Genomic DNA, 25,640 nt, shown 5'->3' on the forward strand with positions numbered 1-25,640 from the left:
TTGTTCAAAGGAGAAAATGATGTAATGTGGCCTATAGCCCTCAATCTTGACTGTTAAGCAGAAACCAACCGGGGGGGGGGGGGGGATGGAGGGAAATGTAGACTATCTTCATGTGGTTTTCAAGTCATCCACAAGAGGGCCTTCTATGCTTTTAGATACAACACCTTTTCATCCCTGTTAAAAACCAGTTGTTCCAGGGCTCCCTTTGTTATTTTTGGATGGTCAGTTTTATTTAAGGAGACACGGAAAGTATGGAAGGAAAAAACAGGCATTATTTACATTTGTATTACCATATGAACACTATTAGGGTTATGCGTGACAATAATTTGTAAGCTGAATAACCATATTTCAGTGGGAAGGCAGAATAAGAAGAGCCTCTTGACTGGAGTGAAGAAAGACAGTGTTCCAATGTGCAACTCCTCCATGTGCATATTAGTTAAGGATATGATTCAGTAGTCGCAGCACATTTTGAAATAGAAACATTAATGTATGCAGTTAGTTAGTTTTAGAAAATAAACTTAAGTAATACCCAGTCATGGCTACCTTCAGGCTTCCACAAATGGACAGCACTTCCAAATTGACAGTTCAATTCTGTCAATAAGCACAATTTAATCAATACTCAGAGTCAGCTAAATATACAGAAAGGGAACGGTATTGATAATCATTTTACTCAGGGAAGTTGTTTTTAAGCACTGTGGGCATGTTCTGTATAGCACTTGGCACACCGTGCTGTTAAAACAGCAGTGGCAGGTGTGCCATCAAAACTGTGCCACTTCTATAATTGGTGCATTCAGTTTATGTGGATGTAAACTGGTGCATGTTTATAACAAGGGATATTCTGAGTGTGTACATCAAATCTTGCTTCTGTGTTTGTTTGCACCAAGATTAGCACCCTTGGAGGTCCACCTGTGGCATCTGAGAGAAGCTTGCCGAGCTAATCTTTTAGGGCAATCCTGGAGTGACAGCGGGCAAATACATTTAACAAAGATTCAGAGATGTGCGCCAGCCACGGAGGATTCCTTCCTGTACATCTGAGCACCCTTTTTATTTTTCATTGTGGAAGAATCAACAATTCATGGATCGGAGGTCAAAATCTGTACCTAGGGCCGCCAACTGTCCTCCTAAAAAGGGGTGAAAATGTGTGTGATGGCCCAAAATCATAAAGAAAAGGGTACTCGGTTGAGGGGGGCTACAAATGATAACCTGCACAGGCACTGCTTTGTGTCATGTTGCTAGTTCAGCAAATGGTCAATGCAGACCAGTTGGGTGCTTACAAAAACACTCCTCCTCCTTTAGGGATCTTCAGTATATTTCTTTACACTGAAACTTGCATTCATTAGGGGCTCAAAACCTTTCCTGTGTCTCCTATGCTGGAAGAGGACAAGCAAAAGGACGAGCACAACTAAAGCTATCAGAGCTCCTCCAATGGTGGATCCAACCATAATTGCCCAAGCACGGGCCTCATCAGCGGAATCTGGAAGGATAGGAAGACACACTCAGTTACAAACCTTGGGCAGCTAATGCTTCCAGCAAAGGTGCGGCTCAGTGTTCCATCTCTTAGAAAGCTTCGTAAGATAAGCAGACACACTGACACATGCTTCCCAAGGTTTTTGCCAGGCTCAGCGGCAGCACGTGACAACTTGGGCAGCTGCCATTACCTCAGCAAGGCCCACCACTGACAGAGGCAGTGGTATGTTGGAGCCAGGGCTCACAGGGTCGAAGTGCTAGGACATTTTGATTAGCAGGGACTATGACGTCATCTGCCACCCCCCTCTGGCTTCTCCACTCCCTCTGAGCTTAAGCGGTGATCCTCACGGTAGCAGGGAGGAAATGAATTTTCCCAGCAACAATATATTGTCCCTTATTGTAATGCAAAGTATTTCAGGGTGGATTGGTCTGGAATGGGCAATTAAAATGAGCTTACAAAATGTATTTTATAAGGCTTTACGAAAGACCTGCTTCTGATGGAGATGAAAAGTGCTGGAACTAGTTTGCTGATAGGATAGTTTCTCCTTGGTGCTGGGGGAAAAAACCCTAGAAGATCTTGGGGTGATGGTCTTACACTGTTTGTCTCCTTCTCACACAGTCCCAGGTCTCTCTCACCAAAGTCCAACATGCTAACAACTAGTTTGTCCTTTGCCAGCTCGCTGTTCTATGACTATCGGCTGACCCTAATAAATTGGGTATTATGTTCTGTAATGCATTATACACACATATGTACATATGTAGGTCAAGAGAGCTGCCTGCATTTGGGGGGCGTGGCCATGGGAACTCATGATGAGTGCCTGCATGTCAAAATTGACCACTCTACCATTGGAAGCATGGAAATTTTAGATGCAAGGGCCTGTGACCCAATTTGGGAATACAGCAGGGGGCAAAAAGTTAAAGGCCCCCCATGCTAGGATCCCAATCCAGATCAGGTCCCCTGCACTTACTTTTGAGTAAAAAAGAAAATATGTAGCTGAGCTACATCTTTAAAATGTGTTGTTCAGTGCCTGATTTCCTTGATTGAAGCCTGCTGCGGATGCCATAGGAACACTGCAGCTCATCCACATTGCAAAGTTGGGCTGTTGTTGTTACTCAAATCTGCACTGTACTTCAGAGAACAACTTTATACTTTACCTGATAGATCAATGGCATAACTGTAGCCAAGTTGCTCTGCAGCTAGGAACACTTCCTTGTTGGAGATGGGGGGGAAGAAAGGCACCATGTTGAACATCTGGTTGTGGCCAATGGGTGCCAGCTCCTGAGGCCAAGCGCTGTCAGGTGGGTGAAATCGTTTCATCCATTCATCAAAAATAGCATCAGTAAAGGTATGGAGGACCTGGGAATTCAGTCCACAGACATCTTCAATTGCCTGCCCCTACTCTAAATGCAAGAGACAGTCCTAATTGTTGAGGAAGGGGGACGTTACTACAGCACAAAGCTGTGGCAGTAACGGCGGCATATTGCAAATGGCACCTTCAGCAAGCCACTCAAGCTTTACTTGTGATCCACTCTGCCAGCTTACTGTTTTGAGGAAAGAAAAGGATTTGCTTTGGTGTTGAAAGAGAGCAGAGTTACACAATGTATTTTGCCAAGCCCATTTTTGTTGGCAGAACTGAGACCCCATATTCAGTCAAATGTGCAGGCGTATCATAATCCAATGGCTATTACTGCCTGGTGTGCTTTGAGACAGCTGAAAAGCACCAAAATGCTTTTCAGCTGTCTCAATGGAAGTCAATGGAACCATGGTCTATTTGCTTTGCATTTACCTTGCCCTTTTGAGAAATTGTACATGGCGACTTGGAAATTACTGGCGTGATTATGTCTAGGATTTCTCAAAGGCTAATTTTGAGATGCACATTATTTTTATTAGTAATATTTGATACATCTGGGCCCAGAGAATGAGAATTTCCCTTTTTCTTTATCAAGCAACTCTTTTTTAAAAAAACAACAGGAGCACTATTTTATACGAGTTCTTCCCCTAAAGCTGCAGAGATCGAGCTTTAATTTAGCCACCAGAGGGAGCCCACGTCCTCCTTTATGTCCCCAGAACAGGACAATTTTTTGGTGAATGAATAGCAAAGCTTTTAAAGATGTCCTTAAACTGAGCAGGTTTGTAAAATATTACTTCCTTCTTAGCTACCCATGCAGGGAATACATAAGGCGTACAGTGGGACACTCTTGTCTTCAGAACAGAGTTGTGACCATTTTATCATAACGAAATTAATGATGAGCCCTACTTTGCTCTTCATAAATTAAAAAAACGTTCTGAATCTGAATTATCTGAGCCCACTGTTGCTTTTACCTCTTTAGATTCACTTCCATTCTTTTTGAAGATAGATATTTATGAATATAGCAAGCGGCTTTATATGGCGTCATGCCACTGATCCATGAGCCTCACCACTGTTGCGCTCCAGAGGTTTTGGACTACAACTTCCATAAGCCCCAGCCAGCATGCCAATGGTCAAGGTTTCTGGGAGTTGTAGTCCAAAACATCTGGAAGGCACCAGGTTGCCTGCCCCTGTTGAATCTGAAGTGCAACGCTTTAACAACTTGGTATCTAACTTAAGGTGCATTATGTTAGTATCTAACATAAGGCCTCTGGAACACAGGCCGTTGAATACAAAACTATACTAGGTATCTTGCTTGTAATGGCTCTCCAAAGCCTTAGCCAGGGCTCCTTCCCAGCTCTGAGATGCATTTTTAAAACTGGAGTTGGCATAGTTAAGTGGTGAAGAACACGTACTTTGTGTCCCATGTGCCTCTCCCTGAACACCTTACAAGGAGTAGGGTATGAACTCACATAGACATGTATCTATTGGACCATAACTTCAATACCTTATGACGTAGGCTACAATCTGAAACACACTTACCAGGGAGTAAACCTCACTAAACATTTATTTATTTATTTATTTATTGCATTTATATCCCGCCTTTTTTCCTCCAAGGAACTCAAGGCAGCATACATGATCCTCCTCCTTCCTCCATTTTATCCTCGCAACAACAACCCTGTGAGGTGGGTTGGGCTGAGAGTCTGTGACTGGCCCAAAGTCACCCAGTGAGCTTCCATGGCCGAGTGGGGATTAGAACCCGGATCTCCCGATTCCCAGTTTGCATTTATAAAATGGGGGCACAATTCCTATTGAGAAAAGTTCCCATGGAGGCATAATTGGCTGTAAGACTTTAAGGTAGGAGTGGTAAACACATGGTCTGCAGGCTGCATGCGGCCCACGATTGCAATTTCTGCTTCAACCCCCACCCCAGTCCCTGCTACCTTAGTCTCTGCCACCACCAAAATCCCAGAAATTCTGCTGGGGAACAAGGTGTGCAGAGATGGCTCCCTTCGTGCACCCTGTTTCTTTGAAGAATGGCTGTTTGGTAGGCTGTCGGAAGCCCGCTTCTCTGGGGAAACAAGGGCGCACGCTTCTCCTGCACCTTGTTTCCCAGCAGAATTGCTGGAATTTCAACAGGAACAACTTCTGGCAGCGGCAACTTCTGGCGGGCAAGGGTGTTCTGGAGGGGGCAATGCAGAACCCCAACTCCTGGGAGCTGCCCACCCCTGCTTTAAGGACACCGAAAGAAGAACAAGAACCTACCACAAAGATAGGATCATTAGCTGCAGAATGAGGGAGAGCACCGGTTCCATTCAAGACAGAATGAACCAAGTTATGGAGACTCACGGCTGGCGTGTCCAGGGTTCCATCTGGTTTCTCAAAACCTTCCAAAGCATTCCTGGGGCAGAGGATAAGCAAAGCAAGGCATTACCATCTAGCCACCTCCTGGCCTGTTAGAAATGCCATTGTTAAACAAAATGTTCTATAGAAAGAAGCCAACGAACTAACCTGAAACTAAAACTAGAATTCCGAAAGAAGGGAGGCTTATCAAAGTTCTGAAGAGACAGACAGTTCCGAACATCTTCCAAGGTTGGCAGCTGATCACCAGCTTTGCTAAACGGGTTCCTCCTCAGAAGCCCTTCACTCGTCCCATTACATAATGTAACCAGGCGGTTGTAATCATCCAAACTTAGGTTTGAAACAGAGAGACATGGAGCAGTCACACTTGATTTTATGCCACATGCTGTTCACTGGTTTCTAACAGACTTCCTCAACCTGATGCCCTCCATGTGCTTTGGACTTCAACTCCCATCATCCCCAGCAGTCCGACCAATGGTCAGGAATGCTGGGAGTTGTAGCCCAAAATGTCTGGAGGGTACAAAGTTGGGGAAGGCTGGTTTAGAAAGTGAATAAACCTGACTGTAAATTTTAATTGGTTTAATTGGAAGATTAATTAACTAACACTTCCGTTGCGTTAATCATTGGGGCAAATTTTGATCTCTCATATTGTAAGATATTTGCTGATAATAAGTCCAGGCATGTGGGCACACACTCACTCACACACACAGCTAGGTTCCTAACTAAGCATTTTCATTATGTAACAAGCACACTAGCCAGGTGTTTGCGTGAACGCATGAGGGCTTAAAGTGGGTAGAGGGACATGGCCCATGCTAGCCCCGCCCCTCAGTTCAGACTTTGCTGTGTTGAACCAGCAAGGTCTGAAAGGGAGTTCTACTCATGTTCACTTGGATGTGGGTACAACTCTCAGTGCGATCAGGAACCTGGATAATGCAGGATACACAATCGCACTGAGAGTTCTACTTATGTTCAAGCAAACACAAGTAGAAGTCCCTTTCAGACCTTGCCAGTTAAACACAGCCAAGGTCCGAACTGAGAGTGGCAGGGCCAACATGCCAAGAGATAGAACAGGTGGGGTCAGCAGGCACAGCCCTGTCCAAATACAACTTTAAGCCCTCACTCATTCAAATGAACACCTGAACAAGGCTACTATGTAAAACTAGTAGATACAATTGAAACAGACCAGCAGATTCAACATAATCTAGTACTAATTGAAACGTAACTGCAGATTCACTTAGAAAAATTCAAATATATATCATCTACAGGAGTAGTTTGCCCACCAGAGTTGCTGGAGATATACCAGCTGTTAGATCTGCCCATGTGAGGTACAAACAGGTCCTTCATTGGAGATTATGGTCAGACACATTGCACTTTGCATGGCCAAGTGCTGGCAAGGGAAGGGAAGTTAGAAGCCTCCACTGAGGATTAGGATTCTCTCCTTTAATTTGTGCGTAGGAGAGGATTAATTGTGCTCAAAATATTAAAAATAAAACTTTGTCTTCTAATAGCTGGCTGCATTTGGATGTAACACTAAGTTATGGTTTAGCATTACATGCATGAGCCTTGGGCTCATGAGCATCCCCCTCTTCTCCCCAGCTGGCTGTAAGGAGGAGATCAGGAACTTTTGCTTCTATTTGCATGTATGGGTCAATATATAGGTAACAGCCATGTCTTTTTTCCCCTTATTCAAAATTAAGCCTGGTGAACCAAATCCAGACTTTAACCTTTTGTGCATCCCCGGCTGCAATCCCAATCTTCATTGGGGAAGGTGTACCTGCAATTTCTACTGACCCAAAAGGATATATTTGTTTAAATGGATTATTTTGGGGCATTACAAATTGCAAATGCAAGGGGAGTGATCTGGATTGGTACCACAGCAGGGAGCGAAGGGATAAAGCTCCTCTCCCCTGACCCCATGAGAGATCGAGATAGGGTCCCCCACACTTACTTTTGAGGGGTGGGGGAGATGTAGCTGATAGCAATGTCTTTAAAGTAACATGCAGTTTGATCCTTTAACTGTAGTTTGTTGTTATGTCTGAACCCAGAAAAACTGTGGTTAGTTTTAACTATAGTTTTAGGGCACAGGTGGAGAACCAGCTTTTCTGTCTGGCCTGCAGGCATCTCCTCGCAGCCCTACTTGTTCTCTCAGCCCCACATACAGACTGGGTTTGTATCACCACAGCCCACCATGGCTTATTTTGAATATTCAAACCCCAGCGGGGTGCTGCCACAGTTTGTCGTGTCATCTAAACCCGAGCAGCAGCGGTTGTTTGAGGTTGTTTAACACTCAAACAACCCCTTCTGCCCACCCATGATTTAGGGCAGGAGTACATAACTTTTTTAGTCCCAAGGGCTACTTCAGGTATCAAACACCACTCTGTGACATGCATACACACCACTCTCTCATGCACACACATGCCACTCTCACACTCAGAAACATCACTCCCCACACTCACAATACTCACTCTCACCACTCTCACACATGCCAGCACCAACAGATCTTTGTCTTGCAGCAACAGCAATTGTTTGGATCAGCAAAAAAAAAAAAAGGGGGGGGGGAATGCTCTAGGAATGGGCTCTACCGTTCCTGCCATAGACGCCTAATTCCTACAGCATCCCCAGAGTATCCTAGGAAGTAGGCAGGAACCTTCAAACACTCCAGATATGCTCTAGGAATGAGTGTTCTATGTTAGGAAACATAGAGTCTTAGATTGTTTTTTCCCTTTTTTCAGCAGTGACTGATGCTTTAGGGAAATAATCCAACTTCAAACCATTGTTTCCAATGCTGGCTTGTTTCCTAGACCACGATTAAGATTAACCACAACTCAGGGTTAACAAACCATGGGTACTTGAAAATGGATTTGAAAGCTTCCAATCTCCTCCTTGCAGTTTTGCCAGGGGAGGGGAGGGGGGAATGCATGACCCCAAGGTTCTTTCATGTAACACTAAAGTTTAGCATTATGTCTAAAACAAGTCTTGGTAATAGCTATTGTTTATTAAACTGGAAGTAATCTTACACTTCCTTCAGTATTTTAAAAAGGGACTTACACTGAGGTTTTGATAAGAAACACATTAATTTAAATGCAAATAAATAAACAGTTAAAAGGCAGATGATTAATCAACTAAACATTCTTTAATCGCTTAACCCTGTAAAAAAAAAAAAAGTTAAGAAGCTGGCTACATATTCTCCATAACTCAGTGTCCTCAGAATTTGTTACCTATTGCATACTATCTCCCACTGTGAAAACCTTGAATTCCGACTTATTAGGTTTGGGTCATCTGGTCTTGATGCTCCAAGAAGTTGATCAGTGCACACATCACACTCATTTCTGCCTGTAGCAAAATTCCAATAGGGCAATGCAAAGGACTCATTGCCAGTCATCCTCTAAATAATATGGGGGTGGGGGAAAAGATGGGGAGATAAATGAAAACTCTTTTGTATTGGATTTTTTTGTTCACATTTTTTTCATAACTCAACAGCACCCATACAACCTCTTTGCAACGCTTGCCAAAAGAACGAATTAAGAATCCATAGTTAAACCATAGTACAGGGCTCACACATAATGACAACCCATGATTCACCAACCCATACACTGGGTTGTTGATACGTGTAAACGAGGTCATACAATTTCGTACATCAGCTCCCTACCACCTTTCATCAACATACATATGCCTAGGGCCTAATGAAATATACATCTCATGTACACAAATAAGTTTTTGCTAACCTGAAGATCTCTTTCCAGGAGCAGCAAATGATACCTATGCCAGGTAACAAAAGCTGGTCCTTGATGGGAGAAGTCTATTGCTGTGAAGGGACGGCCTGGTCCTGTAGACAGAAGAGTGGAGCAAGAATTGGAATCAGAAAAGGGACACTGGTAGTTAAACTAGATCTGTTGGGGGATATAAAAGCTGTTACTCAGAAGTCACCTCCCCTTCCACTTTCCTTCTCGACCACTTCCCTTTGTCCTTTGCATATTTGATCTTTGTTTTTTAAGTCTGCAGGTGGCTGAATTAGATGTTATAGTCCTGGCTACTGATAAACAGGTATGGTTACAGTGGAGGGAAGAGGAAAGGTAATTCTACAGAGGTGTGTGTATGTTGGAGGTCTTCATTTGTTTCATTTTGCTTAATTTGTTTCTCTATATTTAAAAAAAAAACAACTTTAAATAAATAAGAAAGGGGTTGTTTTCTCCATCATATAGGACAAGCATAGGGAACCTCTTAGGCTGGGTATGGCCTGTGAGAGTTACCCATTCAGCCCACCAGCTTCTTCCCTAAGCCGTGCCCCCACTTCCCAGATAGGGAAAATTACTTATTTCTGATCAGCAGCTGATTCACTCACTGACCTTTGTCAGCTTACCAGGGCCGCCCCCACCATTTTGCGGGGCCAAGCGCCTGCATCAGGCAGCAGAGCAAGAAAGAACAGCAAATTGTGCTGCTCTCGCTGCCCTGCCCCTGCCAGGAGGACTGCCCCGTCTTCCTACCAGGGACAGCCTGGGCTTCAGCCACCACCCGCACAGACTACCTGCTTGGCCAGCCGCTCCCTCACTTGCTCGGGCAGCCAGCTGACCACTTCTTCCTGCCACCCAGTCACTCCTGCCTTGTGCCCCAGCCGCCCGTGGGGCCCCTATGAGCTATTGTGAGAGGCTGCGAGAGTTGGGGCAGAAGGCAGAAGCAGCGGCCACACCAGCAGGAGCAAGTGACCAGCTGAGCTGGCTGCATGTGTAAGTAAGGGAGAGGCCAGCCAAACAGGGAGAGAGGAGGGCATGCAGAAGCGCAGGCAGCAAAAACAGTGGTTGCGTGGGTAAGCAGGACAGGGGCAGGGGCGGAATTGCCACTTCGCCTGAGGCAGAAAGATACCTTGGGCCAGGCCTGCTGTTAATCTCCAAACAGCTGTTGATTGAAGATAAGAGCTTTCTCTGCACAGCACTGAGAAAGGCTCCCTTTCTCAGCGCCGAGCACAAAAAAGGTTTTCCCTGCTCAACACTGAGAAAGAGAGCTGACAAATATCTCCTCCTCAGCTGATCTGTATGGATCAGCTGGTGCAGGACAGTGTCTGGGAAGGGTGTATGTGTGAATTGTGTGTGCGAGCGTGCATCTGTAAGAGAGGGAGGCTTTCTTTTTTAACAGCCCCTGCTCCTGTGCCTTCAAAAGCAGCTTAATCTGAAGACATTAGTGGGTAACAGTTATCCCCAGGCTAAGAAAATCTGCACCTGCTGATGTCTACAAATCAAAATGTTGTCAAAGGCTCAGGAGCAGGCTGGGACATGATTTCTAATCAGTTGGCAATTCTGCTCTCAAATCGTCTCTCCACAAAAGCAGTTACCTTTCCCAAAAATAGCAGAATATGAGAACAATTTCCCAGACTTGTAATACAGCCTCTAAACTGGGGTGCAGAACCTCAGGCACAGGGGCAGCAGTCCTGTTCTGGCCCGCCAGGGATCCCCAGAGAGCTACGCCCCCTTCCCTTGGCCCCACCTCTTTTCCCCTGACCATCCATCATCTGGTAGTTTCTCCACTGTTGTGCAGTTCTTTCCCCATTGTAAAAGGTTGAATTGCCTCTCCTAAGGCTTAGTTACTGGCAGGAAGAGCTTTAAACTAGACTATGCTGGTGTTTGGGGTCTTTCCTGGGGCTGAGGTTCAGCACCCCCACTCTAAATACATTGCATCCACTGTGCTGGGAACATTCTGTTTACTATGTTACCTACAGTGCTTTTTTCCTTTCTCACTGTAAAAGCCCACTGATCTGGCTTCAGTATGTGCTTCACCTTTTTTTTATATCCCCCCACCCCAAATGGAAAGCACCAACCTAATAAAGTGTCTCTGACGGAGTAATAATGCAGCCACACATAGTAGTCATAAATACTGCAGTTTGCAACTTGTGGGTCATTTCCGCTGGGACCAAGCAGGCTCATCCAATGCTGGGTTGCGATCATGTAGTCTGGGTGAACCGTTGACTTTGCATGGACTAGCGCATCTAAGAATTGTTCCCGCTCTTCTTCAGTCAAAGCGTGGATGTTCTTCCGGACAACTGGAGGCTTCTTTTCATCACAGTTGGGCCCTGCCCAGCCAAATTTGCAGGCCCCACAGTTGTAGCCAGCAAAGTTTCCTGTATTAAAAGAGAGTGTTTATGCCACAGTGTAGATATGAGTAGGTAGACAAACAAAGGGCCACAGAAGTAGAAGGTGATATACCCGAGGGCTGAATTCCATTTCGGAGAAGCACTCAGGGGTCACATTCCTGTGGTGGGCAGGGCCAAGAACTACCAGCCTATTTCAGCTTAAAGCTCTTACTGCCTCAGGACAGACATTTTAACCTTTCGTAGTGGGGGGAGGGAGGTGCATGCAAAAAATCTGACAAGCCACCAAACAGTGGAGGTTGGGGAAAAGGGGGAGGAGCCAGGGAAAGAGGGCAGGACCATCCAGGGAACCCCAGAGGTCTGGATTGGGACAACAGGTGGGCCGGATTCTGCACTAATACAGACATGTGCAGTTAGGAGGGGAAGTGGTCATAACCAGCTGCTGTGTAAAGGACCCAAGCATATGTCGCTCATGTTACCAATATTCAAGCTGGCTTGGAGCATCTCTACACCAGCCCCAAATCCTGCATTTAAAAGGGGGCTTTCTGCTGCCATTTTAAATGCAGGATCACAACAGACTGGCTTTACATGTGCCTCCTATACGCCCTCTCCTTTCCCCCTCCTTCTCCCCCTTATCCAAGTCTTCTATATGTTTCATTGATCTCACTCCTCTTGCCACTTTTCCTCTTTTCACAAACTCAAGCAGAACACAACTGGGGTAATGTGATAGCTCATTATCTCTGATCTATTTAAAAATGGAATAAAGGTTATTTACTGTGGGAGACACCCTGGAGGTTCATGACATCATCTAAAGGGCCTGCAAACTTCCGTGAGTGAGCAATCTCAATAGCAGGCTGAAAACTCCATGTGAAGAAGCCCATGAACTGTGGGGTGCCAATTTAAAAGTACAAACCTCAAGCAGGCCCATCAGTCTGAGCGAAATACCTGTTGTTTTCTTGTCCTAGTCTTATTTTATTTCCCAGCCAGTTAACAGCCATTTCCAAAAAGTCGCCTCCGTGTGTACACAGAATGCATTGAGGGACAAAGGGAACATGCCTCCTGGCCCCATCCACATGAGCTCTGCCCTGCCCACTGGTGTCTGCACGTTTGATGTTACATCTGAAAATGGCAGCCTATGAACGTACAGCTGTGCACACAGAAGTTCGCCAAGCAGAGGTTCGCAAATCCTATCAAAAGCATGCATAGGCTCACCAATCACAAAGCAATTTTCAAATAGACTGGACAGCCCTTCGAATAGAGGATTGTCCTCTTTAAAAGAGGATACCTGGCCACCCTATGATGGCTTTAAAAGGGATTAGAGCAATTCATAGAGGATAAGGCTATCAATGGCTACTAGTCATGATGGCTATATATTACCTCCAGTACCAGAGGCAGTATGACTCTGTATACCAGTTGCTTGGGAACATGAGCGGAATGGTGCTGTTGCACTCATATGCTTCCTCTATGCTTCTCATGGGCATCTGGTTGGCCAGTGTTCAAACAGAATGCAGGGGTAGGTAGGCCTTCAGTCTGATCCATCAGGGCTCTTCTTATGTCATTTCAGCTATTAAAGATGAGAGGGGCAAAGTATATACTTCTGCAGATATAAATTCACAATTTTTAAAGTTTTGTTCTGATCTGTATAGTACCGGTAATTAGATATCAGAGCAAGATAAGGATGCTTTTTTTCTCAGATTAATCTTCCACGTTTAGATTCTTTACAACAACAGATCCTTTTAGCTCCTCTGCATTTAGAGGAGTGCAATAATGAAAATGAATTCCGGGAAATCACCTGGACCAGATGGATTTCCAGTTGAATGGTATAAAACATTCTCTAGTTTTTTAGCCCCAAAGTTGTATGACCTCTATAATCATATTTTCAAAGCGGGTTCCATTTCTTCATCGTTAAATGATGCTTATATTACTGTGATTCCTAAGCCAGGAAAGGACCATACCTATTGTGCTAACTATAGACCTATACAATTAATTAACATAGATATCAAAATATTAACAGCAATCTTGGCCGATGGATTACAACAAGTCATGACTGTACTGGTTACACCAGACCAGGTGGGATTTATTAAAAATAAACAGGGGGCTGATAATCTTAGATTAGTTGTTGATTTAGGTGCTTTAAACTCTGAAAGAACTGACCAGGTGGCCATCATTTCCTTGAATGCAGAAAAGGCCTTTGACAAAATTAATTGGAAATTTATGTTTTATTACACTGACTAATAATTTTGGTTTTCCTCCAGAATTTTTGAAATGGGTTAAAATTTTATACTCAGCTCCTAGAGCGAGAGTAATGACTAACGGTTTATTCTCAGCTTTTTTTTTAACTTGGGCAGGGTACCAGACAAGGTTGCCCACTTTCTCCATTGATATTCAATTTATGTTTGGGACCCCTGGAGTGTACTATTAGACAAAATAATAGTATTCATGGATTTGTCCAATTTGGTTTAGAATTTAAAATTAGCCTTTATGCTGATGATCTTTTACTCTTTTTCTCGAGACTCCAGTCGTCAGTCCGAGCTTTGATGAAATTGATTAATACCTTTGGTGAATTGTCCAGCTATTCAATTAAGTGGTGAAAGTCGGAAATAATGCTGATTGGAGATAGGGTATACTGTAGTGTATTAGCCAATTGGTGATTTCGACAGTGCCCACAGTCCATTACTTACTTGGGAATAATTATTCCTAGAGATATATCTCAATGATTACATTAAATTTAAACAAGTTGCTAAGTGATGTTTCACGAGATATGGATAGATGGGCATCTTTAAAGTTGAGTTTATGGGGTAAGGTGAATATACTTAAGATGAATACCACACCTCAAATTATTTATGTTATACATGGGATCCCTATACCTATACCCAGCAAATATTTCCAAAAACTTAATGCTTTGTGTCGTAAATTCTTCTGGGGTTCCTCTCCACCAAGAATATCTTTTAAAAGGATGCAACTTCCAATTAATGAAGGTGGGTTCAGTTTTCCAGATCTAACTTTGTACCATCGGGCCTATTTGCTGACCTCTACTAAATTTTGGTCTTTTCCACTCAGATTAGATTTTCCACCTTGGTCAGCATTGGAATCTTCTTGTCTGGAGCCTCTCTTTAAATGGATGGCATTAGGTTCTCGGCATATCAAGGTAGACAGAGCTCCTCCCACAATTTTGGCAGTTAGAGAAGTTTGGCATATAGTGTCACATTAATTACAGTTTGATCTATTTTGCCATGTTAAACTGACTTTATAGGGAAATCCAGATTTAAGAATTGATAAGAAAATGTTTTTATGGCGGACCTGGACAGATAAAATGATCTTTATCCTGGATCAATTAGTGAGGGTTGATGATGAGTTTTTGTTATTTTCAATTTTGTGAGATCAATTTGATCTGCCTGCTACAGCGGAATGGCAGTACTTGCAATTGAAACATTTGTTGGTATCTAGATTTGGTCGCTTTTACTGCTTCAGAGTCTCCTTCGCTATTGGAAATACTTATTGAAGCTGATCAGATATATCTACCTACTATTCATGATTACAAACATTTATTATCAATGAATAAATATGATACAAGTGGTTTACAGCAGGAATGGAACAGGGAATTGGAACGTCCTATTTTGTTGAATCAATGGACTGCCGTCTTGGCATCTGTATCAGACATTTCAATGGATTTTCGGTTACGCCTGATTCAGCAAAAACTTTTGTTTCGGGTCTATTGGACGCCACAGTAGGGATGTATGAAAGTCACTTACCTTTTCAAAGGGTGACATTCGCAGTGGGGGGAAGGCGCTCCGTCCCTCCCCCTGAAATTCTCTCTGGCCAGCTCCGCTCCACAGAGATTCCGCGGAGCCGCCGGCCGGGGCCGCCCGCAGCCAAACATCCAGCTGCTGGGCAGCCTGCAGGGATGCAAATGGCGGCAGCCGTAGCCGCCGCCATTTGCGTCCCTGTATTTTGCCGTGATAGGCTATGTAAATATTTACGTAGCCTATCACAGCAAAAAAAAAAAAAACAGCGGACGCATACGCCATTTGCGTTCCTTTTTTTTTTGCTGTAATAGCCTGCATAAATACTTACATAGGCTAAAGCAACAACAACAAAAAAGGGAACACAAATGGCGGCCACCGTAGCCGCCGCCATTTGCGTTCGCTGTTTTTTTTTTTTTTTTGCCGTGATAGGCTACGTAAATACTTACATAGCCTATCACGGCCTCTGCAGGGATGCAAATGGCGTCCCTGCATTAGCCATGATAGGCTACGTAATTATTTACGTAGCCTATCACGGCTATCATGAGGAAGCGAATGGCGGCCGCAGACGTGGCCGCCATTCGCAAGTCAGCGCGGACAGCAGCAGGTAAGTGCTCCATTTCGTGCACCTTTCGTGGGGGGGGCGGGGGGCTTTGTTCCACCATGGATTTCGGAGGGCACCGAGATCCGTGGCGGAATTCTCTGACATCCGTACACCACAGCATCTTTTTAATAAAGGCTTGTCAAATTTGGCAAATTGTTGGAAGTAATGTTGGACTTGCTAGGGAAAGTGGAAGGCAAAAGGAAGAGGGGCCAACCAAGGGCAAGATGGATGGATGATATTCTGGAGGTGACAGACTCGACCTTGGGGGAGCTGGGGGTGGCGACGACCGACAGGAAGCTCTGGCGTGGGCTGGTCCATGAAGTCATGAAGAGTCGGAAGCGACTGACTGAATAAACAACAACAATGTTGGACTGTTGTAATGCAGTCAATGCTTCTCTTATTCATATGTTTTGGAAATGCCCAATGGTTGCCTCCTTTTGGGAAAAAGTTATGATACGGATAAATTTTGTATTGGAAAGCTCTTTAATATTTACTGATGTAAATTTCTTGTACTTACCTGCTTCTTGGAATGTAACATATGGTCAGCGTAAATGGATTTTTGCACCCTTTTGGTTGCTAAAAGACAGATATTACAATATTGGAAGGATAAAAGCCCACCACCAAAACACAACGGACTGAAGACCTAACAACACTAGCAACATTTGAAAGAGTGGTATATAGGCGTAACTCGCAGTTGGACTTATATGTGGATATTTGGTCTGCTTTTACTGAAGTGTATGTGTAACCTATTCCCACCCACCTTTTTTTTCTTTCTTTCTCGAATATTGTACTATTTGAAACTGAGGATTTTAGAATATGTTGCTGTATTTTTTTTATTTTGTTCTTTTTTTTGGTTTTTTTATGTTTTCGGTTTGTTTTGTTTTGTTAAAACTCACAATAAAAAAATTGGGGGAAAATGTTTTTATAATCTGTAATCTAGTCAAGCTTTTCTTAGGTGAATGTTTTGAGCTCCTCAGACAACACAGCGCCAGCTATGTTAATTATACACCTAAGATGATATAAAGAGTAATGTAAGAGTTAGATACAAATATCGCGGGCCTGGCCTGCCTTTCCATAGTTCTGACACCACCTGTGAGACAGCCCTGCCTTGTCCACGAGGTCTCCCTTCAGAGGAAATGGCACTTGAGCCAGTATTTGCTCGTTCCTATCAGCATACAAGAGAAACGTATCACATTCACAAAAGATTAATTAAAGAATAAGCTGTCTAAGAGCAATAATGGCTGATAATTGCTTGTAATTGCATTCATGACCTCTACCCTAAATCAGTAGACTCGCTGCTACGCATTCTAACAATAATCCCTTACAAGAAGTATTAACAGGAGAACACAAGAATAGGTCAGACTTTCATATTGAATTACCCCGGATTTATAGTACCAAAGCTATAAGTTGAGCAGCGTCCACAACACAGAGTACCATGGTTCAATCATTCTACTCATCCGCTGCCAATTTATTGCAATGGCTAGGATGGAAGGCATACTGTACATAACAATCATGCCCTCGTTCACTCACCTAGGGCAATATTCTGTGTGAATTGGGCCTGCACAGCTTGTGTCTCACCAAGCCCAAGGCATCCCTGCAGCGAGGTAGTGGTGCCTTCCTAGTGCTTTGCAACTTCCCAGGCTTTGCATTTCCAGGGAGGAAACAAAAGATAGAAGGTTTTTGAAACCCTTCGTGGGCTGCTAAGGCCAGCCCAAGAGATTTTGCAACCTGAGGCAAAAGCCAAGATGCTCCCCCCCCCATCATTCACATACAGCAGGGGTGGACAGAAAGTAGATCTCCAGATGTTTTGGATTTCAGCTCCCAGCATTCCTGATCATTGGCCATGCTGGCAGGGGCTTCTGCAAGCTGAAGTCCAAAATATCTGGAGATCTATCTTCTGCCCTCTCCTGATGTACAAAACCTGACTGGACTGTCTGCTGAATCTTCAACACTGGTGACAGCACAGCGTCTTCTGCCACACCTGAGGTTGGCTTGCAGGGAGGATGGCACATAGCTCTGTCCTCACCCTGCTGCCACTGTGCACCCACCAGCATCTGCCACCACAGTCTAATACAGAGGTAGGGAACTTCAGGCCCAAGTGCAAATCTAGTCCTCCTGGGGGCCACATCTACCCTCCAGGGGTCCCAAGATTGCCATCCCCTTTCAACCTGACCACCAATCTTTTGGTAGTTTTCCAGCTTTTGCATGATCTTTTTCCCATTCCAAAAGGTTGAGATGCCTCTCCTAAGTCTTGGTTACTGAGAGTAAGAAACTTAAGGTAAAATATGCTGGTATCTTGTTCCCACCCCTTTTGCCTCACACCCCTAGAATGCAGCCCCCAAGAGCTTCTCTGAAGTTGAATTCGGCCCTCAGACTAAAAGAGGTTCCCCACCCCTGACCTAACAGTAGGACTGGCTCTGTGGGCCACAGGTTGTGCAGGCCCAATCTAAATTTTTAAAAGCAGCTGTTTCAACTAGCATGGGTGCTTTTCACTCTCCAGCCAGCCTGAATACAAGTGCGCTAAGAAGTGCAGTCACTCCTTCTCGATTTAACAAATGTGCCACAAATCATCCAGCCTTGTTTTGTGAGTCACTGATGCTTCCTCCCCCAACTCCTGTTGCAAATCTATCCCCCTCAGTGAATGTCACGATCTCTTCTTATTACATCCAGGAAGGATACTGAGCTATACAGACAAGAGTATCCCGCAATGAAGAAAATGAAATATGAGACAGTTTGCTTGGCCTGATGAGGTCCCCAAAGCCCTAACTGTTTAGAAACCTGAAACCTTCATGGTCTAAAGTATCTAGTTGCCACCTGGCTCCATCCTTTGACTTTTACTGTACATTAAGCTTATGCTCACTCAGGGCCAGCTTCAGATTTTTGGGGTGTCCTTGGACAAGACACCCTCACTGGACCCCCTCAAAATATGAGCGGCCTCCCTCAGTGGGTTCCACCCCTCCCATGGCATGGAACCAGTTGAGGGTGGGTGAATGAGCAACTGTGGGGTAGCTGTTCCTCTACTTCCTAGCGGCTGCTGCTCCTTCACCTACTTGCCCTCCACTGTGGTGAAGGAAAGGGCAAGTAAGCAGTGATGGCTAATGGGCGCTTGATTCATGTAATAAATGAATAATAAAAATGATATGAGGAGAAGGATCCTCACCTTGCTCACCCTCTGCCCCAGGTCAGAGAGTAATTACGTGGCCGCTGTTGTTGCTATCATGCCGTCCCACTGCTGCTCACTTATTTGCCCACCCTCTGCCATGGCGGGGGAGCAGCAAGGAGGTCCAGCAGTCAGTGGCAGGCCCCTGCTGACACTTAAGCCTTGCTAGATGCCCAGTCATGCCAACCATTGATGCCGGGTCTGCTCTCAATGTTAGTCAGTGATGCCATCTAAAATGTGCTCCCAAGGGGTGCCAGACTGCAATTCGGAGGGATGCGATGTGCTTTTAAATTTCCTCCAAATGCAGACAGAGACAAGGCAGCCACAGTGTCTGCCTGTTCCCTCCTGGGCACTGACGTTCCCCCACCTTCCTGCCTGCAAACACAAGCAGAACTCCAGGGGTGGCACACAGCAAGTGGTGGAGAGGGATGTGGGAAGTAACACAAGTGTTTCACCTCCTGCTGCACTGGACAAGCCAGCATGACATAGTGGTCAGACTGTCAGGCTTGGGCCACCCTAAAACGTCTAATCTGGAACACACAAACCCTTTGAAATGAAATGTATCAGTCAGCTCAAAACTTCACATGGTTCTTACGTGAGGTCATATAATGGCATTTTTGTGCTCCAGTAGATATAACACAATTTTGGCAAAGTCAGAAAGTGTCGCTTTTAGCATAACAGAGCAAAGCCTCCCCCTCCCCCATGCCTGCTCCAGCACACAAGTACATCCAAGATTATCAGCAAAAGACTCACTGGATGGTTAAAAAAAATAGTATTAGAAAAATAAAGATATACCAGAGAACACACACACACATACGGATTTAAGATGAAAAGAGATCCTGGAGATTTCTGAATTCATGCTATAGTAATGACCATAAGTAAACTGCTAACTTGTTCTAACTCTTCATCTAACTCATCTAACTAGTTCGAATTCTTCATCGAACTAGCTCTAATTCTGTCATCTTTTCGGCGCCGGATTAAGACTGCCCTCTACTCCCACACATTTAATAGCATATGGTGCATCTATGTCTCCTGTCTTTAGGTATTTTACTAAAAAAAAAAACCTGTTTACTGAAATTGTTTTTAGCTGTTTAAATTGTTTTAAATTTTGTATGTCAAAAACGAATTTAAATTGTTTTTATCATAGTGCTGTATTTTGCATGTGTTGTTTTATTTTTTATGAATTGCTGTGAACTGCCCATAGAGCTTTGGCTATGGGGTGGTATAGAAATGAATTTCTTTAAAAAATAAACTCTTCTTTCAAAACAATGTCTTTCAAACATCCAAGGAGTGCAGCTTCAGGAGTTACAGGAACAGCATATCCAGAATTGCTTGTTACTATCCTTTTCATTTTAATGCTGCTTTGCTACCATTTGGTGGTTGTTTTAATGCACTGTTATCAATACTGGCTGACCATCACTTTCTTAATCTGACAGCTGGCTAAAATATTCCAAGATGATCAATGGAACCTAATGATAGGAGATGCTCTGATAGCTAAAAATCTCTCCCCAGCTTTTTGGATTATGATACCCATCAGAGCTTGGAGAAGTCAATAAGTCTCCAGCTGAGGAGAGCAGAGCAGAGAAGCAGTTGGATCCAGTTTTCAGTTTATATTTAGAGAGCTTTAGAAAAAGCAATAGGGGGTTGGATCCTGACTTAGTCATACGTCGAGTAGATCCATTTAAATAAATTACTCTTAGGTTAGGCATAACTAACCTAAGTCCTGTGGATTTCAGTGGATGTACTATAAGTATGTGTAAGTCTGGATCCAACCCAGAGAGTTTTGGAGCTGGAAGTGAAGCACCTTGTTGTCGGGGGGGGGGGGCTTTCTCTGGGGTTTGTCTTCTGCTGTAGGAGTGTCAGTTCACTTCCAATATACTCTGCTTTGGTGACTGCAAATCAAACAAATATTACAAAGATGCCATACATATCTAATGCTCTCTTACCCAAAGGAAACTAAAGTCTATAGCAATTCCCCTAGAACTTTTTGCCTCTCAAGAAAGTGGGGCACAAGCAACAGTACATTGCATTGATTCCAGATAGAGTCATGCTTCGAGTAAACCCACTGAAATCAATGGGACAAGTTTAGTCATGACAAATTTAAGTCCCGTTTATTTCAGTAGGTCTTCTCTAAGCATGACTAAGTCTGGATCCAACCCACTGTCTTTTACAATCCTATGCATGTCTACTCAGAAATAAGTCCCATTGAATTCAGCGGGGCTTACGCCCAGGAAAGTGTTATATAATTGTAACCCTATTCTCTTTCTTGACAGGCAGTTAATGATGAATGAATGAAAGTGGCCACAAATTGATCATTTTAATATGGGGATTGCCTAAAACAGGCATCTGGCAAAGCTCTGTAAGGTATCCCTGCTATTAATGTATCTAGACTCGGGTCTGAACACATTGCAAAATGCACCTGCAGCTGTTTCCTTGCTACTTCCCTACTGGCATTTTCAGAACATGAACAGAAAAAGTAACAGCAGAAATACTAATTAATACGCCACACAGATGCTCATGATGCTAATAAGGGGTAGGGGGAGAGTGTCTGGAGAGGGAGAGAGAGAAAGAGAGTTTTGCCTCAGCAAAAATATAAGTTTGAATAGACAGGCAAAGTAGATAGAATCTAGTGGAACTGTAGAGCCTTTTGAGCATATTCTAGAATCTTCCAGGAGGCACAATTACAGAGCCTCCATCCCTCTTCCTCTCACCTGTGCACTGGCAACTCCTGTTGAAGAACTTCAGCGGCCATCGTTCCCGGTCATCCACGTTGCGCAGTGTGTAGGGTCCACCCCAGGGTCTGGTGTCCACTTGCACCTCCTTACAGGCTCCCCGGGCTTGCTGTGAACCACATACATTGTTAGGATTAGTCCCCAAGACCGGGCAGCATTGTTTGGACTGCAGCCTCTCCGCAGTCATACACACTCGTGGGAATTGGGCCTCGGCTCCCTGAGGCCCGAAAAGCCTTGGGTAACCGAAGAGAACCCAGCAAAACAGTGTCCCCCATCGCAGCAGGCAGCCCATTGGTGTCAAGCTCCAGGGCTTTTTTGAGCTCACCCTGCGAATCTCTGGTCTTTGTAATAACAGTGTGAAGGCAATTTTATTAGCAGTCTTTCTGGGCTGCACAAGCAATACAGATTTTACCAGACCAAAGTCGATCTTTTCCCTCTATGCTGCCTACTAAATTAGGCTTTGGGTTGCTTGCTTAATCCTGTGCTCTAAATTCCCTGAATGTGGTTAAAAGGCAGACAGTTTAGCTCTTTGTTGTTTGCCAAGAGGCCATAGCTTGAGGGCGGGTCTTCTTGGGGTCAGCACACCCTAATTAGAGGGATTAGCCTTCTACAAACCCTTGTGTTTAGCACATGACATCAAGGGCAAAAAGAGGCATATGGAGGGGGTGGATATGGGGAGAGTAGTCTGAAGGCCCTTGGCTGTGGATCAGGGTTAATCAAATGTCTTTGATTTACTTCTCTCTCTCTCCTGTGCTTTCAAAACCACTTGGCATCAGAGTTCTTGCTGTGTGCTGCAAAGATGCAAGTTTCTTTGTGGCCTTCCTAACATTATTATATCTTACATTACACTGTATTATACTACATATATACTGTTTAAAATAGTAATTCACTATAAATGTTACATTTTTCTTCATGCAGCCATCAGAGCAGCCCATCCTAAGCACTTCTTTCCCAGCACCACAGGTCCAAGGTTCAGTTACTAGAGGCATCCAAGACGAACATGACAGGAAAGTCAGACTTTGCCTTCCTGCCAGCATTCGGCTTTCTGTTTCCTACTTTTGGAATAGCATGCCCTCACATGTTGGTATCCCACCCACCCCCACCCCCATAAGAAGATTACATGCCTGTTGAGTTTTGTTTTCTTGTACAATTGTGCACCTGCCTAAATTAATCTGCCTAAATTAAGTATGCATCTCCTAAAATAATATAACAACGTTACAAATGCAGTTAATCCATTAGAAATTTGCCTTGATCAATCCCATCTAAAGGAAGGTGGGTAAGTAGCCTGCCAGCATATTGAGGTCAGACTTTTAACATGATATCAAATGTGTATGTACTATTGTACTTATTATTCATTTAGATTTGTTGAGGGGTACAGAACCTCAGGCCCAGGGTCCCAATCTGGCCCTTGGGTTCCCCAGATTGTCACACCTTTCCCCCCCAACCACCATGATTTCCCAGCTTTTGCGCAGTTTTTTCCCTATTCTAAAAGGTTGACAAGCCTCTCTTAAAGCTTGGTTACTGGCACTAAGATCTTTAAGTTAAAATATGCTGGTATTTTTGGCCTTGCCCCTTTTGCCCCACCACTGGAATGCAGCGCCCCCAAGAGCTTCTCTGAAATGGAATTTGGCCCTTGGGCTAAAAGAGGTTCAACAACCACACCCTAAATAAATTACATCCACTACGGCTGTGCCATAGAATTTGCATAATTCCCCCCTCAGCTTTACTGCTGTTTTGAAATTTGCATATATTTACCCATCCCACTCATTGCTCTGCCTTGAAAGGTGCATATGTTTACCGATCCCCCTCACCGCTCTGTAACCCACATTTATATCAGACAGCTAACAAAAGAGACCAGTGGAGGGCAGTGACAAGCACGAAGAGGTGGGGGAGTTAAAAGCAGCTAGCAACTGCATGAGAAGGATCTTTTGGGGTGGGTGTGCTTACTTTGGGAGCAGGTGAAGCAGCCTTTTTTTTTAAAAAATGTGTTTGTTAGCAAAGGAAGTGCTGAAGGGGGAGGATAAAATTGACAAAGACATTGACGAGAGGGTTATCGGTATGCTGGGCTAAATTGCAGGCAGGTGCTCTTATGCAAGACCTAAAATAAATAAATGAATAAATAGTGAACATTTTACCACATTCATAAGGTCTCCAAAAATTAATTCCATTTAGCGATCTGATGCAGGGGGAGGGAGTCTCCCCCAGGAGCCAACAACCAGAGTAGACCAACTGCAGAAAGGGTGCTGATGTAGAGACTGAGGAAATGAGGAGTTCTGCCCCAGAGGCATCTGGGATACATGCTGGGAGCTGGTGGGAAGACTGAGGGGGACCGAGGAGGGAAACAAGCCATGGCAAGCCACACCGTGCCCAATCATCTGTTCAGTTAGTGAGCGAGCTCTCAGTATCCACTTATGTTGTCCATCTGTTAATCCCCATATCACTGGGATGTAATTTAAAAGTGCAGGTACATCTATCGTCACAGACTTTTCAAGAACAAAATTTATATGAGCAATGACTTCCAACCAAAAAGAATCCTTCCTCATCACCATTGCCACATGTTGTAGGCTTGCTCATGAGCTCATACTTGCGTTTGGTTGGATTCACACCATGTTTTTTTGCCAACTCTGTTCTAGCTATCTCCTTGCCTTCTTTTTTGCCTGTAGTTCCCCAGAAAATCAAAGTGCCAAACAGGCTCTCTATTGAGGGAGAAGGCTCTTAAGAATGATCACGTCAACCACCTGAATCATCTCAGCATCCCACAGAGTGACCAGGGCCCTTACAGGAGCACCAGCCACGCCAGCCAGAATGTTCCCAAGGGTATTCAGGTTCCATCAGCCTACCCAGAAACCTCCTCTCTAGTCATTCAAATATCAGATTCATGGTGGCTGGGTCTCAAGCGATTACATGGAACTGAGATATATATCCTTCCCCCCCTCCCCCCCCAAAATAAGGTTGCTTGTGCCTTCTTGGTAGATGTTTTTTCATCTTCAAAGGTGCTTTTCAGAGAGAGATCTGAGAAAACCATTAAACACCTAAGCACATACTATTCCATGAGCAAGACAAGCCAGCAAGCACAAAAACACCAATGAAACAGGAAAACCAGGGGACACATACATCACAGAAAAATGGCTTCTGTGTACTGAACGTTTGTTGTGTGTGTGTATATGTGTGTGTGTGTGTGTTGTTTTTAAAATGAGGTGGTGTTTTAATAACTGACTTCACTTTCTAGAAACAGGACAAATTACCAACAGGACTGCTGTCTGTTCATCCTAAATGGGAAGTCATACTTCTAAACCACACAGTGTACTCATTAGCCCCGGGTATGTGCCTATATAAGATCATAAAATAATCACATGCCTCCGATAAGAGTGTTTTGTATCTGTTCATTAAGCCACATCTTTAAGTTTTGCATGTTAGGAAGCACAAGAACGCTGTTGTCCACAAGTCATTCAAATTTGTTGACATATGTCTTTACATAGAACAATGGCACCATTTGATTGCTTGAAATGAATATCAGCAATAAATAACCTAACCATGGGAGCTAAATAAAATAAGCTTTCCATGAGGTTTTCTGAATGATAGAGCCACATGTTCATATCCTCATAGAAGGGCAGACATGAAGGAGGTCTACAAATTATGCATGGTGTGGAGAATGTGGATAGGGAGACATTTTTCTCCCTCTCTCAAAATACTAGAACCTGGTGTCATCCCATGAAGCTGATTGGTGGGAGATTCAGGACAGATAAAAGGAAGGTCTTCTTCACACAGAGCATAGTTAAACCATGGAATTTGATGCCACAAACTGTAGTGATGGCCACTAATTTGGATGGCTTTAAAAGGAGGTTGGACAAATTCCTGGAGGAAAAGGCTATCAATGGCTACTAGTCCTGATGGCTATGTGCTACCTCCAATACCAGAGGCAGTGAGCCTATGTACACCAGTTGCTGGGGGACATGGATGGGAGCATGCTGTTGTGCTCATGCCCTGCTTGTGCGTTCCCAGTCAACCACTGGCTGGCTATTTACTATGTGAACAGAATGCTGGACTAGATGGACCCTTCATCTGATCCAGAAGGGCTCTTCTTATGTTCTGAAGTTCGACCTGAAAGTAATACAACATGTAGGTCAAACCAACCTAAATGTCCT

The 25,640-nt window shown here is 44.1% G+C and overlaps 1 protein-coding gene across 1 annotated transcript; it reads right to left on the reverse strand.

Annotated features, from left to right (window-relative positions):
* Positions 1-216: 216 nt before the first annotated feature.
* Positions 217-21,787, reverse strand: DCT (dopachrome tautomerase). The gene is made up of 8 exons (XM_084844737.1): positions 21,475-21,787; positions 10,987-11,286; positions 8,903-9,003; positions 8,396-8,562; positions 5,328-5,507; positions 5,082-5,217; positions 2,623-2,824; positions 217-1,474 (listed from the first exon to the last, which is right to left on the reverse strand). Exons 1-8 carry the CDS (start codon positions 21,785-21,787, stop codon positions 1,293-1,295), a joined length of 1,581 nt encoding a protein of 526 aa, XP_084700863.1. The 3' UTR covers positions 217-1,292.
* Positions 21,788-25,640: the final 3,853 nt, after the last annotated feature.

Source organism: Heloderma suspectum, chromosome 3 (genome assembly GCF_057233095.1).
Source record: "Heloderma suspectum isolate Gila_16-S chromosome 3, 16-S_ref, whole genome shotgun sequence".
Lineage (NCBI taxonomy): Eukaryota > Metazoa > Chordata > Lepidosauria > Squamata > Helodermatidae > Heloderma > Heloderma suspectum.